The sequence below is a fragment of the Emydura macquarii genome, unplaced genomic scaffold (genome assembly GCF_026122565.2).
Source record: "Emydura macquarii macquarii isolate MOO-44397 ecotype Brisbane River unplaced genomic scaffold, CSIRO-AGI_Emac_v2 contig_2473, whole genome shotgun sequence".
Taxonomy (NCBI): Eukaryota; Metazoa; Chordata; order Testudines; family Chelidae; genus Emydura; species Emydura macquarii.
Window position 1 is genome coordinate 8,863,540 of NW_027132610.1, and position 17,062 is coordinate 8,880,601.

At 43.4% G+C, this 17,062-nt stretch overlaps 1 protein-coding gene across 2 annotated transcripts in view; it reads left to right on the forward strand.

Moving 5' to 3' along the window:
• Positions 1-1,170: 1,170 nt before the first annotated feature.
• The window catches only part of PAN3 (poly(A) specific ribonuclease subunit PAN3), a 100,616-nt gene continuing 84,724 nt past the window's right edge, over positions 1,171-17,062 (forward strand). For both annotated transcript variants that reach the window (XM_067562922.1, XM_067562923.1), the window contains exons 1-2: positions 1,171-1,761; positions 12,913-13,034. In XM_067562922.1, coding sequence (XP_067419023.1) covers positions 1,338-1,761; positions 12,913-13,034 — 546 coding nt within the window. In that variant the 5' untranslated portion in view covers positions 1,171-1,337. The remainder of the gene's footprint in view (positions 1,762-12,912; positions 13,035-17,062) is intronic.

Consider the following 17,062-nt stretch of genomic DNA (forward strand, 5'->3'; position numbering starts at 1 on the left):
TGCATCTGCGCTGCTGCCTGAGGATAATCCTGACAAGGTGCAAGTCCTCATCGCCACTGCTATTTTCTCTGGCGGGTCACATCGGGCTCTGGAGCTGCTGCCACCCCTTGCCCCCCCCCCCAAATTAAGCAGTCAAACTCCGCCTATGATATGTAGGCCCTGTTTTGTTTTGTTTACTGAAAATCGGGGGGGGGGGGGGAGTTTAGAGAAAGGGGAGGGGCACAATCGTTACACAAAAGTCCACAGTGCAGCGCCACTTCAAAAGTTTGAGAACCGCTGACTAGTCTGACCTTTTAGATAACAACCCAGGCCTGAGCGGGCTGCAGCCCCCCCCCCCCCTTACATTGCAAGGAATACCTCCGTTGGCTGATTTTTTTTGCCGTGCATGAGCACCTTGCTGCTGCTCAACACACAACTATTTATTATTTATTGAGTGCAGGCAGCATGCTAGGTGCTTTTCAGCCACTTATAGAGAAGGCGCGAACACACCCCTGCTACAGCAAACCTCTGATCCAACTCGGGGCAGCAGCTTGTCAGTAACACTTGTAAGGGTCTGGGCACTTTCAAATGGTTTTCCTCGGAGATGACAGAGGTGCTGAAACAATTCATACACTGGGGGTGCGGAGAGCCGCTGAACCAAACTGGAATCGCTGGATATGATGGAAACCACGTCAAGCGAGGGGGTGCCACAGCACCCCCACTTCCGCCAGTAACTGGGCAGAGGGTGCGCGGCAGAGAAACAGCAGCAGTTCGGGTTTAGTGGTTTCTTGGGAGGCGTTTCCAGGAGGCAGGGGGCAGACGGGGCGGGTGGGGAATTGGGGATGCCCGGGGAAGACGATCCGTCCCACCGCCAGGCTGCCACACGCGCGGAGAGGAGGCGAGACGGGCGCCCAGGCGGGCAGCGAGCGGCAGGCAGGGCCGCTGCTTTCCGCCGGCTGGCTCTGCCCGCCCAGCCTAGGCGCGGAAGAGCCCGGGGTCTGGCGCGCGCCCGCGCTCCCTCGGCCTGCGCGCGGCGCAGGGGAGGGGAGGGGCGGGGCGGGGGGAACCCTGTTGTGCCCTGCCAGGTGGGTCCCTCACTCGCTCGCCCCAGATTACCCAGAACGCCCCTCTGCCGCGCATGCGCAGCGGGGCGGCCGCTCAGGAAGAGGAAAATGGAATAAACAAGCCCCGGGCCGGGCCCATTGCCGAGCCGCCGCGCGGCCCCTTTAAGAGCAGCACAATCGCACCCCCGCCTCCCCCTCCCCCCCCCCCCGCTGCCGGAGTCCGAGCCCGGGGTGACGGCGGCTCCCGCGTCCCCTCCCCATGGTGCTGAGCCCGGCGGCGCTGGCGGCGTTGCCATGAACAGCGGCAGCCTCCCCGGGCCGTCCGCGGCGGGCCCATCGCCGGTGGCGGCGGGGGTCGCGGCGGGGGTCGGGGCGGTGGGGGTCCCGGGCCCGGCCCCCGGCGCGGGGCTGAAGCTCAAGTTCTGCCGCTACTACGCCAAGGACAAGACCTGCTTCTACGGGGAGGAGTGCCAGTTCCTGCATGAGGAGCCCGGCGCCGCCCCCGCCTGCCCCGGGCCCCCGCCCGCCCTCGGGGGGCTCCCGCTCGGCCTGCCCGGCGCCGCCGCCGTCGCCGCCGCCGCGGCCGGGCCCGGCTTCCCGCACGGGGCAGCCCCCGGAGCGGCGGCGGTCGTGGGGCCTAAGAAGGCCGAGCTGGGGGGCAGCCACGGCGGCGCCGGCGGAGGAGGCGGCGGGGGGCTGGATGGACCGCGGCTGACGAGTGAGTGCGGGCGAGGGGAGGAGGCGGCGACGGCCCGGTCCCGGCTGGTGGGAAGCGGTAGGGCCAGGGCCGGGCAGCCGGGCTGGGGATGGTGGGAAAGGCGCCTCTCGCCGACACGGGGAGAGGAGGCGAGTAGTGGGCGTGTGTCCCCCGTGGGTGCCGCTTAGAGATTGGGGGGCGGGACAGAGGACAGCCGGGAGCGTGTCCCCCTGGGTGCTGGTAGAGGAGTGGAGGGTGCGGGGTACCAAGGAGGGTGACCCGTGGGTGCTGGTTAGGGATGTAAGAGGTGGTGAGGACGGGGATACCAGAGAGGGTGTCCCTTGTGGACGCTGGTTAGGGATGCAGTGGGTTTGGTGGTAGGCAGAGGAGACTGGGAGCCAGAGAATGTCGGGGCAGAGACTGGAACTGGTTGGGTAAGGAGGGAGAGAAGACTGGGATGAAGAGCCCCATGATGCGGCCTGTCTCACCATTAGTCTGCTGTCGGCAAATACCTGTGAAACCTATGGGTACAGAGTGCCTCATCCCCTCTAGTGCTGGTGCACATAGGGGCTGACAACCTACTATTGCTCTGTTAGCTCAAGTGGTAGGAGGCATTGTTGTGGATCTAAAGGTTACACAGGGCTTATGAGCCATGTGGCTGTAAATATGGGTTCCATATGATGGAACTTTTGGGGTTTTTTTAGTTTGTTTTATAAAAACATAGGATATTGCACACAAAGCTACATTAATAATAATAATAAATTTTGCAGAAAAGAGCTCAGGAGTTAGGAAATAGCAGTATTAAAGCTGCCTGTGCAACCATGATTTGACACCCTTGAATTTTTAATTACATGATCAGATATTTTTTTCCACAGGTCCCCTGCCTCAGTCAGTGCACAGTGCTCATTGAATGATCAGCTGTTTGGTGGCTTATTTACTACACACTATTTAAACTCTACTTGTAATACAGAATTGTTAATTTCCTAATGGGCTTTTCTGTCTCGCTCAACACTTGTATCTGAGAGTGTAACAATTGTTAATTTATTTTCACAACAGCCCTTGAGGTGAGAGGTTATTATTCCCATTTCACAGATGGGGAGTGGAGGCATAGAAAGATCAAGATCAAAAGCATCCACTAATTTTGGGTATCTAATTTGAGAAACCTAGGCTCTGATTTTTTTTCAGGTGCAATGTTCTTAACATTTTATAGTGGTTTATTTGTTCAAAACACAGCTCCCATTGATTTCAGTTGCACCTGAGTGCACTCAGGACTTCTGCAAATCAGCCCCAAGGATCTCAAGTTGGACACCCAGAACATGAGGACAACACAATTAGTTATCTACCACCTGTGAATATTTTGGCTTGTGTGGTTTGCTCACTGTTAGAAACTCTGACACTGAGATAAAATTCAGTTCTCTAGGAAAGCATGCAACTGCTTTAACCATGTGACCATTTGTTCTCTTCCTGCAGTCGCCTTCCTCATTCACTACACCCTTTCATCTTCTGCAACAGCTGACACAGGGGTCCTACAGCCAATCCAGTCTACAAAGCCTTGGTTCATTCTCTGGAGTGGTCTGTCCTGTGCAGACTGAGGCAGGGGTCCTGTGGAAAAAATAACATCTGATCGTATATTTAAAAACTATCATACTGTGTACACACGTGGGGCACGACAACTTTAATTCTGGCATTTCCTAACTTTTGAATGCTTGATTTTGCAACCATAATATTATGTAACTTCTTGTGTAATTTTTATATATGTTAGTAAAGATTGTGATTTAGGAACTATTCAAATTATCTGCTAACTCCTTGGGATGTTTTTTACTATAAAATATTACAATAGTTACTATTTTTTCTTAATCTTCTTTCACTTTGTGTTTAAATATTGTTGGGTGTCACTAAAGTAAAAACATATGCGGTTATATCTACTTTTCATAGATCTGTCATGACAGCAGCCCCTCTTTGCTGCTGTAGTGTTAGGTAAGCACATGCAAGGAGCTGGCCATGGGAACAGTGGTGCTGCTACTATTGGGTAGATTTGTTGAGCTCTACTTCTCCGTATTACCAAGTCTAGGTACCCCTTTCCTTCTTAATCCTATACTGGTCTTTTCCTCTCAATGCTCCTTTTTCCTTATCCTTATTCTCTGCCAAGAAAATCTGTCCTTGATTTCTCTGTAGGAAACTTCAGATTAAAAAAATGAAACAAAATTTAAATAGCTTGCCCACAACACTTGAGGTGGTAGCGCTGCTCTAGATCTCTCCATTGCAGCATTGGTTGATAGTCTGGCCTCGGACGTGGGAAGGGGCATGGAGACTGGGATCCCAACAGGCTGGCCTGATAGCCATGGTACTGCTGCTCTTACAGACAGCAAACTACACATTTGCAAGTTTACTCTGATAGTAGCAGTAAGCAGCTGCTGCCAATATAGGAGCAACACTATAGCACTGTATACTAAGAGTGACCATGCATACATTCACTTTCAACAGATTAAGCCAGTTAAATAAATACTGTTCTCTTATGTGAGATTTACAATTTAGGTTTTGTAGCATTGGTTATAGAAATTTGTTCATAGTATCTGTTTTGAAAAAGATGTTGAAGTCTTAACCATCACCATTGTTTTGAAACAACATAGAGTAGTTAAGACAAACTCACCAGCAAGCCAGATCTTAAAAAACAAAAACCTGTTGGATTGTAATAGTCTAATATATCGTAACAGTATTGAGGATTATTTTAAATATGTAATTTTTATCTTTGAAGGTATTTTTATAGTGCAGTTTACCTGATACTATATTTAGCATATCATATTAAGGTTAAGTTCTCATTTTACCCAACACAATCTGCATATTAGGTCTAATTTGCAGTAAACACTGTTTTAGTGGAGAAATTCTTTGAAGTGAGGGGAGGAATAAAGAGTTAAAATTTCACCATGTTAGTGGATGCTGATGGTGAGATGTCCAGGGTGAGATGCCAGAGAGACAGGTAGAAATGCAGAATTGGATGGAGACTAGTAAGGAGTGGAGAGGTAGATTTGTGAATCATCAGTGTAGAGAATGGTAACTTTAAGAAGTGTGAGTGTATGAGACTGTGCAAAGAAAAAAGTGGAATGAAAGAAAGAGAGGACCAAAGACTGAGCCAGTGCTGTAGTTATGTATGGCACTATAACAAGGCATAACTGGATTTAAATTCAGAGGGGAAAAAATTAGGATGGCTATCAGAAAAACATCTGAGCAGTGAGATGATTAAGCTTCTAAGGGAAGTGGCAGAAGCCCCATTATCTGCAGTGTACAAAAATAGATCATGGTGGTAGGGGTACGTGTACACTGTACTCTCAGCCTGGGTTCTGACTCAGGTTTGAGACCAAACCTCTCTTTGACCCACACACATCAATTTGACTTAGGTCAACAAACACCCAGGGCCTGGTCCCAGGACCCTTGTGGGGGGTGGGGCAGTGTCAGAGCCCAAGTCCCGCTGTGACTGAGGTCCAAAGCCTGTCGTTTTCCAGTATGGACACAGCTCAAGTTGCAGACCCAAGTCAGAAGGACCTCAAATAGACCTGTTAGCAAAGCTGTGAGACCCAGGTCCAGCAATTGTTAACCCAGCATTACAAGGCAAGGTGTACCACTCAGCATGTTCCCAAGCCTGGGTCCCATTGACCAGGTTTAGTGTTCAGTGTATACATATGCTAGAAAAGGTAGAGTGGGAAACCGTCCTGCACTAGTGGTGAGATGGGCTAAGCTGCCTAGTGTGTGTATTCCAGTACAATCTGTAAGGAGTTAAAGGAGCACTAATCATATGGCCTTTGTGTTGTGTGGATGAATTTCTAAATCATCTTGTTGTTTTGTAGTTTCACTGATTTCAGAAGAGTAAATTTTTATTCACCTAGTTAAAGCCATCTATTTCTGAACAGTGAACATTCTTCACTGAGAAGCTGAGAATTCTGTTTCAGAAATGAAATACAAACTTAGTAGAGTCAGGTCCTGGTCCTGGATTGTACAAGCCATAATCAGGTTGACTGTTCTGGGTGCGTAAATGTCATACATTTGAGCCAACTCCATATGGTTGATGGCTGGACCTCCTCGCCACAAGGACCAGAAAATACCAATAGTAAAATTTTCCAGCTACTTAGTTTAGAGTGCTGATTGTTACTGGTTTTTTAAAAATAAAAAGAAAGAAATTACATCTGCTCCAAAGAGTTTGCAGTCTAGATTAGACACATCTATGGTATGTACATTTTGCAGTATTGGAAAGGGAGACTAGCTCTCATTTTAGAAGTAGTAGGGTAAAGTTTGCTTATTTTATAGTTTTCTGGTTTTCCCCCTTTTATTTATAAATAAATACCTGATCAGGAAGTTGTAGTGTTTGTAAATAAAGACAATTAATCTTAGTCTTGCCTTGAGAAATGCTATATTAAAAATGGGCATAGAAGGGATATCAGAGCTAAAAGGCTATAACAATGGTAGTAACAGTATGTAAAAACACTTGAAAACCACATAATATAAAGCGCATAACTTGTGCTTGAGATCCATTAAACAGTACACAAATGATGCTTTTAACCTAGGTATAGGGTTGTCGCTTCCAGATAGAAGAAATGTCACTACAAAGTAAAAGTAGGTAAAGTTTAAGCCTAACAAACACCATAGTATTTTTATGAAGCTAAAAAGCAGTTTTCCTAAGTTTTAAATGACATCCCTCACACAGGCTTTGTCTCTGCTGCCAAAAAAGATTTGGCTTTTTACACTATAACAGCTATCACTCTGTAAAATCCAAGAGGAGACAAGCCATTGTCATTAATCACAGTAGCTAGTTGAGTTAAAGCCTCGGAGGTGAGTGGGGTGATAGGGTTAATTTTGACTAGCCTATATTGAGGTTAAAAATCTATCTATTCTTTGTCTCCAGTAGAATTTTGAATCAAGATAGCCATCTCATTGTAAAAACACACCTTTTGCTGCAGTGAAGATATAGCTATAATTTGGGATTTTAAGCAGTGATGACAACACACAAGGTTCAATCTGGACATTATTTTTCCAAAACTGTGATATGCTGTGCTGAAAAAATTAGGAACGAAGATAACAGAGGTTATGTTTAACACTTATTTAAGTGTTACAAAGTAAACATTTGGGAGAAAGGTTGTTAACAATTAACACATCTGTCCCTTCCATTAATCTGTAAGAAGGCTCTCAAGATATGAGACCTCCAGTAAATCTAGCAAAGCTATGGAAGACCACATTTTACATTTCTGTTATTTTTTAGGTTAGAAACAAGCAGAAAAATCTTCTCCCAAACCTTTGTTTCAGACCACATTTACACATAAAGAAACATAAAAGGGGCACAAACCCAACTCTTTAGGCTTACTTTGCCAGTCCCCTTTTAAGCATTGTTTCATAGTTATGCAGCTAATGAAAAGCAGAGCTTCCTGTTAAGCAGGTGTACTTGGAATTGAGCGCTCTCTCTCCCTTTTATGCAGCTGATCACGAAAGAAGTGATTTAACAGAACAAAACTTAACATGAGGTCTTACCTTTTCTCCTTGGCCAATTGTCATAAATCTGGCTGTAATCTAGTCAGATCTCAATGCCTGAGCACGGTCAGTCCTGCGTAATACTTCTAGTAGTACTGCAGGCAGTGTTTTTGATTATATAGTAAGAGGTGCTCATCCTCTAATTATTATTGAACCAATACCATATTAAGTGCTGCTAGTGGTACACTCTTTCAAATGAGATATAAAGGGTGTCCTAATCACTTGTGATATTAAAAAGAGGGATGTTCCTTTTGTCACGTGCAGTTTCTGAGAAGACTTGATTCATCAACTTACAAAAGAAGTAACAGTAGGTTCTTTTGGCACCTATGTTTGCTGAATGAATAAATTAGAAATACCATATTGCCTGTTAGTGTTTGTGTTACTTGCCTTTCAGTTTCCAGCGTTGCATGTGATTTTAGCCAGCTGAAACCCACTCACTGACTAGTCTGGAAGTTTGCTGTGTTTAGGCATTTATACTATGGTCATCACTGAGGTATCCAAGCACCTGAGTTGTGACTGAATTCTTTGTAACTGAAAATATTGGCATTACTCTTTTTAAACTAAAAGTCTGTTGCTGTCCTTTGTTCTCCAGTAGTGACTACAATCAAGAGTCTCTGTTTCCTGCTGTGGCAGTGGAAGAAATATCATAGAGGACACATTTACTCTTTATTTCAGTTGTCAAGCTGAACTGATGTGCTGATTATAAGCGAGAAATTTCTTGATGGGTTTTCTTTTTAACTGTAGAAAAACTTATTCTATGACTCTTTTTAAATTTGCCTTCCTTCACTTGTTTCCAGCATTGCCAAAAGTTAAAATATGTTTTGGCTCCTCCAAGCCACTTAAAATATGTTCTGTTTTCTATATCTGTTTGCCTTAAATGTTGGCATTCTTTATTACACTAAAATCTTAGTTTGCTCATCATTCTAAATTTCTTCTGGCATTGCATGAAAGAGAAATCCAGGTCTATATTCCCTTTCCTTCCACATCCATCTTTGCTCCTCAAACTAGTCTAGCTAACCTTTTCACTGTTGTGGGGAAATCATTAGTTCTTTCAGAGTAAGATCATCTTGAGATTGTTTAACCTCAGTTTCCTGAATCATAAATAGTGCTAACATAAGACAAATGGATGTACTTCTCCTATAAGGTAACTTTATCCAACTTCAGACTTTCTCACTACCCTAAAAAGTAATCAATTCTTTTAAACTAAATAAAAAGGATACTTTTGGGAAATAGAACAGGATTGGAAATGCTATTCTAATGGTACCAAATGTGGAACAGTTTCAAAGTATACTAATGAATTTTAGTTATATAGAAAAGATCAAAATGGGCAAGTTGAATGCAGGGTCTAATGTAGTTCAGTAAAATCTGTTCTAAGGTATGTCCCAGGCCCATTATATATGGATCTCGGAAACCTACTTTCCAGTTACTCAACACTACTTATCCTTGGTGAAGTCCAGCCACTTCCAGTGCAAGAGCCTTCTCCGTTAAGCAGGCCATGACACAGTTACAGAAGTGATTTTAAGAATTGTGGCCTTCATCTCAGGAAAAAAATCTGTAGCTTGTCTGAATAATTAGTTGTCAAAAGCAAAGTCAAGAAGAGAAAAAGCTGTTAACATAGCATTTGTGGTCTTCTAGAACACAGACCAAGTGACAACTGCCTCCTCTAACTAGCTGCTTATCAAGCACCCATTGCTGTAGTAATTGTTTCCCCAAAAATAATCCTATGGAAGACCTGGCCAGACAAGTGGACTCTGTTTCTCTTGGCTTCTGGAAAGGTCTCTGGAAACAATTTTCTCTCTTCTTTTAATGTGTGTCTATGTGAGCTGCATCTCATCCCTTTGTCTTTTTTTTTTTCTTTTTCTTTTTCTTATCCTTTCCACATCAACAGCAATGACTATGTTAAAGAAATGAATCTTGGGTTTTTATTCTGAAGGCAGGGAAGTCAGGCTTCACTTGTCATCTCTAGAATGGAATTCCATTGTCTGAGGCCATTACCTGGAAAACTCTTGTCCTCTGCTGTAATGGGTTTTTAACCATGTGGAGCATGGCTCTTTAGGAAGTTTTTTTATTAAGTAATTTGGTATAGTGCAACGAAAGGCCTTATAGATGAGGACTATAACCTTGAAATTAGCATGTTTTTTTATAGGGAGCCAGTATAGTGAGTGGAGCATCTGAGTGGTGTTTTCTCAGTGGCTGGTGATGCTTGTAGGTTGACCAGATGGTCCTGATATTATCGGCTTTGCCTTATATAGGCAACTATTCCTGTCCGTCCCCCCCTCCGCTCCCCCCAAAAAGTGTCCTGATTTCTCTCACTTGCTGTCTGGTCATCCTTGGTGCTTGGGACCAGTTAGGATCTTTTAAAGGTCAGGGTACTTATTCTGTAGCAAGGAAGTTAGAAATCATGGACAACTGGCCAGATTGTTGCCCTACAAAAGAGGCTCAGCCTTCTTCCAGGTAAGATAAGAGAATATTGTGGGGCAGCTGCAGCTCTTGTAAGTGCCCAGAAACACCCAGGATTCAAGAAAAACTCTAAAGCTACAGAATGACATGGCATTTTGAGGTAGTCTGTCACTGAGAGATGCTGTGGTAGATAGCTCTTCAAAATATTTTTATTATGCTAGGGCTATTAGCATTGAAGTGAGTGAGTTACAGAGTTTAGGGGTCATCTACATAGTGTTGACTTGTGAGACTACAACTTTCCATTCTTTTACCCCAGGACTTATAGATGTTTCACAGGATGCATGATTATTGTGTTGAAGAACAATGTGAGTGGCCAGTCTGGTAGGGAATGAGGAACTGTTTGTCATTGTACTCTTAGGGTATGGCTGCACAGGGATTAAAAAACTTGGGTTTGTGGGGCTCAGCTTTGGGGCTGAAAAATTGCTGTGTAGATGTTTGGGCTGGGGCTGGAGCCCAAGGTCTGGGACCCTCCACCCTTGCAGGGTCCCAGAACTTAGGCTCCAGCCCCAGCCCGAACATCTATACAGCAATTTTTAACCCTGCAGCCTGAGCCCAAGTCAGCTGTCCTGGGCCAGCCGTGGCCATGCCAGGGGGCTTTTATCCCTGTGTAGATGTACCCTGAGTGTGTCAATGCACAAAATGCTGTCAAATACACAAAATAATCAACTGGAAAAAAAGTGATTTTTTTCTCTGACATTTTCCAGTTTTTTGTTATCTTGGATGTTGCTTTAACTATAATGTAGCAGAGAAGTCAGGTTTGTTAAATGAGTCTTTATAGTGAAGGACAATGTGAGAAATTAAGACAAGCATATCTTTCCACATGAGAAATCCATGTGGCATTCCTAAACAGATTGCACCATAAACTTCCTCAAATATTTCAATCTAAAACATTTAAATGGCAGTAAATCACCAGGATTGGATGTAGTCCAAGGGTTCTGAAGGAAATGTAGCGTGAAAAAGCAGGAATGCCAATGAGCTTATACAGTGTATCTTGGAATGGCAACTGTTCTTGAAATTTTGAAAGTTGCTTCACCACTTAGGAAGCACATGGATTTAACTTGTACGTTGTATCGTAAAGCTGCAGCAGTATCTCAGTTTTCAATACTGACTGAAATTCAAGCAGAGAAGACTCCTGATTCTGAGGCAGTAGATATCTCAGTGCAAACCCAAGTAATTCTTAATGGAAAAATAACATGAAAACTACTTATTGTCACTAAACAGAGCCCCAAATTCCATCTTAAAAAAAAAAAAAAAAAAAAAATTGGTGAGTGTCTTGGCTTCCTTGTCCCGACAAAATAATAGATTAAGTTCAAATACTATGACCCTTCTCAGTCCAAGTTGGATCTTGACTAGCAAGGACTGGCAACAATATTTGGCAGCTCTGCTGTTTTCAGTGTTGTTGCATTACTATAGGTCTACAGAATAGAATATTCTTGTTCCATTCTTCTGAATTCAAACTTCGCACCTAAACAGCTATGGGGGAAGTGGGGTCAGAACAGGGCCAGACTGCAGATGCAGAAGTAGTTCTGGCCCCCTGCTGGGCTTACCAAGTGGGGTTGGAGGCTTGTCTACAGCTCCCTCTTGGCTGCTCTTCTGAAGTTGTGGAAGAGGACCTAGAACATGCTGCAGGTAGAGGGAGATACAGCTCTGCCTCCCTGTTCCCTTAGTCCTTAAATTTATGATTCAAAACTGACTTGAAGAAAATTTCATGTCATTTTTAGTGACCTTAAATAGTTGCGGTCTCTAACATCTGTAATGAACATCTCTCCTGAAAAACTCAAAGTAGCCAGCTAAATGCCAATGTCCTATCAGCCTTAATTTATTTAAGGGCATGTCTTCATTGCAAAGTTATCTTGATAGTTCAAGTGTTTCCCTTAACTTGACTCCTGGTCCACACGCAACCTGTCATTCAAGTACAGTGGTGCTATTAACTTAAGTTGGCTGGCTAAAGTGGGGATACAGGCTGAAGCCTGAATGAGCACAACTTGTCAGTTGCTAACCGGATGCAAGCTAGTACCATTTGAGTACTGCTAATCCTCTTAACACCTCTGTTTCCCCTGGAAAAATTTTACTGCTATCTACCTGCTTCCAGACTAGAAGTCACCAACTAGTTCAAGTAGCCTGATTTGGCATTCAAAACCCTACATTTATGTGTAGGTTTGAATACCAGCAACTGCAATCCTTCAGCTTGGTACAGAGATCTATTTGAGTCTGTTTGAGAATGGTGAGTAGGAAGACATGTTAGCATGCTACCAACTGGCCGGAGGCTGATACCAAGTTTCAAGTTGCACTAATGTGGTACAGGTCTTTCCTCTGAGTTGATCCATGCCTTGTCATCAAACAGCTAAGTTTTTTGGTGGGTCTTTACTGAAACATACTTTCCATAGAACTATGGAATCTTGATTCTTTGCTGTTTGACTAGTGTGTGGTAGCTCTTCATGAAATTACTATATTTGTATTCTTAAAAATCCTTGTTGCACAGTAGTAGCAAATCTATATAGGTATAGTTGATGTACTTTTATTATAGCCCTTTGTTTCTAAACACTTAACTTTCTGAAAATATGCCTTGGGAATTACATCTCTCATGCTTGTTCTTAGCTTAGAAGAACTTTTTGGCAACTTTGAATAAAATTGTCTAACCACTTTTGAAATACAAGGTCATAAAAAGTTTAAGGAAATGTAGAATGTCTGTGCTGTAAGATGTGTGGAGAAAAACTGAAACTACATCATTTTAAGTTGTTAACTTGCCATGAATGTTGCCATCAAGACATTGTTTGAAAAATAGTTGTCTGAGAAATAAGTTATTGAACACTTTGGAACTTTTTACTCTGCAAGATCATTACTTTCTATGCTTTTTAAAAAAATTCTTCCTTTCCTGATGCTCCAACCCTTTTACCTTCTATTCTGATACCATCACTTGTTCCTTACTCTTGCCACATTATTTGAGTTCTTCATCTCTGCCTTCAAGGATATGCATAGCTCTACCCTGCTTTCATGTCTGCTGTAATTTCATATTGTGCACCCACTCATTATTTACCATCCTCCACCCTAACTTCTCTTTTCATTATACACCAATATGTTTTCTTTGTTGCTTCTCCTAGGAATTCAGGTCTAAATCTAGAAAAATATTTTATTGGCAAGAAACAAGTACACTTGCTAAACTAAAATAATCTGAAACATTTTTCCTTTTTCTTTTAGTTCCTGGACTAGATGGTGGTGGTTTAGCTGATGCTAGTCTCACAGATTCCTACTTTAGCACCAGCTTCATTGGCGTTAATGGATTTGGAAGTCCTGCTGAAGCAAAGTATCCCATGATGCAGGTAATGTTAGCAGTGAACTGTATCAATTTGCACTAGCTCTGACAGCCACGTTATACTATTGTGCTAAGAATTGAAAAACAGTTAAGTGGCCGGAGCAACAGAAAACTAATTTGCCTTTCCACAGTGTTTTTGTACCTATCGGAATACATCAGGCTTGTCTATCTCATCTAACAGGTGGAAACAGAACAACCTTGTTCATTCCTTATTGTTGTGATGCTCTTTATTAGCACTTTTTCAGGATGAAAGGTGTATTCTATTAATTGATTTCTCTTTATTTTGGTACATTAAATCCTCTTGTGACTTATGGTCAAAATATATGGCAATCTTAACTTTAATCATCCAGGTTTCTTTTTAAGGCTCCCTTTATTTGGGTCTGTCGGTTTGAATTGGTATGACTAATTTTTTTCAGACTTTTAATTCAAAACTATAAAATATTTTTCATTGAAATACATTTTAATGCCCTTAAGTCTCTGAAACTGTGTGGACTGTTAAAGTAACTATGTAGTAATAGCATAACCTCTGTAAACTCTCAGGTGAACATCTAATTGCTACACAGTTATCACAGTCTACTTATGGGGCATTGCCCAATGAATATAAACTAATTAAGTGACCTCCGTTTGCGATGTAATTTTTTTGGAATAGATTTTTTTTATTTTATAGCAAATATAGGTGTCTATTGTATGTTAGCATATACAATAGAACAGTCTCACAATACTGTCTATTGCAAAGGGCTGCTCATCTTACTTCAAAGCACAAATATTGTTGCTAGTAAATGCAACAATAAACTCATAACATAATAAAGCTCTCTCACCCTCAATCCATCCTCTCTTTAAAAATCTGAGGGAAGATGGTCTGCCCACATGCTTGGGAGGCTAATAAATACAGATTTTGGATGACTGAAGGTGGCGAGTGCTTTCTTGTGGAGAAAGCCCTGACAACAGCTCTTTCTTATTTTATATCAAGGGACTTTGAGCTGATGAGGCTCCTTTGAGCTCAGCTATGGCGGTATGGTGGATATAAAAGTAACCAGCAAAGAATGGGAGAGAATTAGGTGTTCTCTTGCTTCCTTCTTTTTCATGCGTGATATGAAGAAGGCTATAACTCGTATTTTAAAGGGGGTTGGAGGATTTATAACTTGCTGTGTAGAATTTTTTATTCCTGCTAGTTATATATGAGATAGAAATAGCCCATCTTGCTCTCAGATCTCAAGGTGAGCTGGCAGGGCTGGAAGTTAAAAAATCACTTTTCTATACTTTGAACAAATTTGAGCTAGATAGCACAGAGATAAACATGGAACCACACAACATAAGTGCTTCTACTCTTAAATGCAAAACTTAACTTTTTTTTTTTTTTGGGACTCTGGTCTTTAACAGCAAAATTTTCGTTTTAGAACACACAACCTTAATTATAATTTCATATTACTTTCAGAAACATAACACATCATGCGCTAACCTGGGTGCCCATGTAAATGTTGAATATTTGGTAATATTGCTACGGTTGTAATTAAGGTTTTGTGGTTTACTGTGTGAAAACTTAATGGGTTGTGTGTAGTGTTTTCCTATCTGTGGGAAGCCGTAGAAAGTTCCTTGTGAAGATGAGTCTCATTGTTAAAAACATGCTGTGTGGGCATTAAACTTACTGTTAAGAGGTGTCATATACATTGACATTTTCTTGTTTTTAGGGTTTGCATTGGAAGATGTTGCACTTAAACAATAAACTGAAGTTTTTTGTCTGTAAATTCTCTGGAATATATGAAGACAAATACACAAACTTAATAGGCAGAGCTACCAACCCCACCTATTAAGGTTGTTTGATACGTCTCATTATAAGAACAAGTTTTCAGTTGCTTATAACTGCCAAATTTTAACCATTTGGGCTGCCATGCTGGTTGTCTGTAAATCTTTTTTAAAATGTTGCTGAAAACATTTCATTCGTTTCTGAGAACGAGGCTAGGGATAAATTCTTGCAACCTTTTTAACAACTCTACTGTTCCTGTGTTTTGGAGCAGGGACTTGAAATTTGGTAGATGGCCATTGTGTCAAGGATACACCTTTTGCTGTCCCTGTGAAAGTCTGCCCAAATTTGAACAAGTTATAAGACTTTGAAAAATCACTGTTTGCACATGCTTAGTATAGATTTTCTTTAGATTTTTATCTGCTAAATTTCTGGAAGATTCCATTCATGCTGGGCATGCTCTGGCCCAGAGCAGAGTGGGGCTTTCCCTGAATTTGCAGCTCTGAGCTGCTGCAAGCTGTGCTGGGTCCAGTTTGGGCACAAGAACTGAGAACAGCCTCTGTCCTCTACTGGGCCCAAGCAGCATAGAAGAGGAAGCTGTCTGATTCATGTACAGAGGGGACAAGAGCTGGACGTATGGGTAGATGGTGCAGGTGGGACTGGAGGCTAATATGGGAGGGAGGGGATAGAGAAACTGTGGGCAGGGTAAGAAGATGAGGGAAGAACTGATGTGGAACTGGAGTGTGGGAGGGGACCTGGGACTGGCTAGGCAAAGAAATTAGGACAACAGGATGATGACACTGAGATTGGACAAGAAGCCTGGGCAGAAAGATTGGGGCAGAGAGTTAGTGGAGATTGTGAATGTGGGCTGCGGCACCAGCGACTGGAGGCCAGGGGAACTAGGAATGGCTGGATAAAATGACTGGGGCTAGGGCTTGCTGGGCCAGGAGATGGAGGAAAAGCCTGAGTAGTGGAGACTGAGATGAGGAGCCGAGAGAGAAAAAGACAGGCTTGGGACAAGGATAGGCTTCAGGGGATGGGGCAGAAGGTTTTGTGCCCACTAGAGCACACTTTCCTCTAGAGTGGTGATCTTCAAACTTTTTATGCTGTGCCTCATCCTTACCCCTCCTCTTTGAATGCCAGGAGCAGGGCCCTGGTTACAGCCCGTGCTGGAGCTATGGCTGGGCTGGGAGCCAGAGCCAGAAGTGGAACTGTGGCTGTGCCATGGTTGGGGCTGGGTCTTTGGCTGGGAGCCAGGGGCCATGACCGAGGCCAAGGCCAGGGTCGCAGCTGTGGGTGGGTCAGGGCGAGGCCAGGAGTGGGGCAGAAGGGCGAACAGCGGCCAGGCCATGGTGCCGAGGCCGTAGCTGGGGCGAGGAGCGGAGCTGTGATTGTGTGTGGAGCTGTGACCGGGCTGGCGTGGGCCCTGCCATGCCTCCCCAATGTTGCTTTGCCTCCCTCCCCCCAGTTTGGGGACCTCTGCTCTAGAGTCTGGAATGGAACTCAAGAGTACTAAATTTCACCATTCCTCTGTGGTCAGTGAATATCTGTGAAGCCCACTGGCAAAGTGTCCCGTAACCCTCTAGTACTGGTGCACATAGAAGATGACAGTGTACTACTGTTATCAGTCACTCTGTTAGCTCAAGTGGCAGAAGTTTGTGTGGTGGATTTAAAGGTCCCACTCCTACTCCTGAATCATGTGGATGTGAGAGTGATGGAACAAGGTTGCCTGTGCCTTAATTTAATTCTCCTGTGCATATGCATTGTGATACATAACCTGGTCATGAGGTATTTAATATTTAGTAACCTGGTCATGAGGTTCCTGTCTCCTTCTGTGCACAGAATGTATGATGCGCATTTAATAAGCAGCTGTTCAATGTTCTGATTACTTATTTTTGTTCCATGTGTGGCCCCCATGCCTTATTTATGTGCACCATTCAAACCCTGCTTTGAAGACAGTTAATCATTTGCTCATGGGCTTCTCTGTCGAGTTCATCACTATAGCATCAGAGTGCTTCAGGAGTATTAACAAATTTATTTACACACACCCCTGTGAGATAAATAGGTATTGATCCCATTTTACAAGTGGTGCACTGAGACAGAGAGATTAATATCAAAAGAACTAATTTTGGATGCCAAATTTGAGAAACCTATGACCTGATTTTTCAGAGGACTTAACGTTATATAGCTCTTCATGTTGAAAACACAGCACCCACTGACTCCACTTACAGCTGAGAGTGCTCAGTGCTCCGGCAAATCAGACCGTGGGTTCCAAGTCAGACACCCAGAAAATG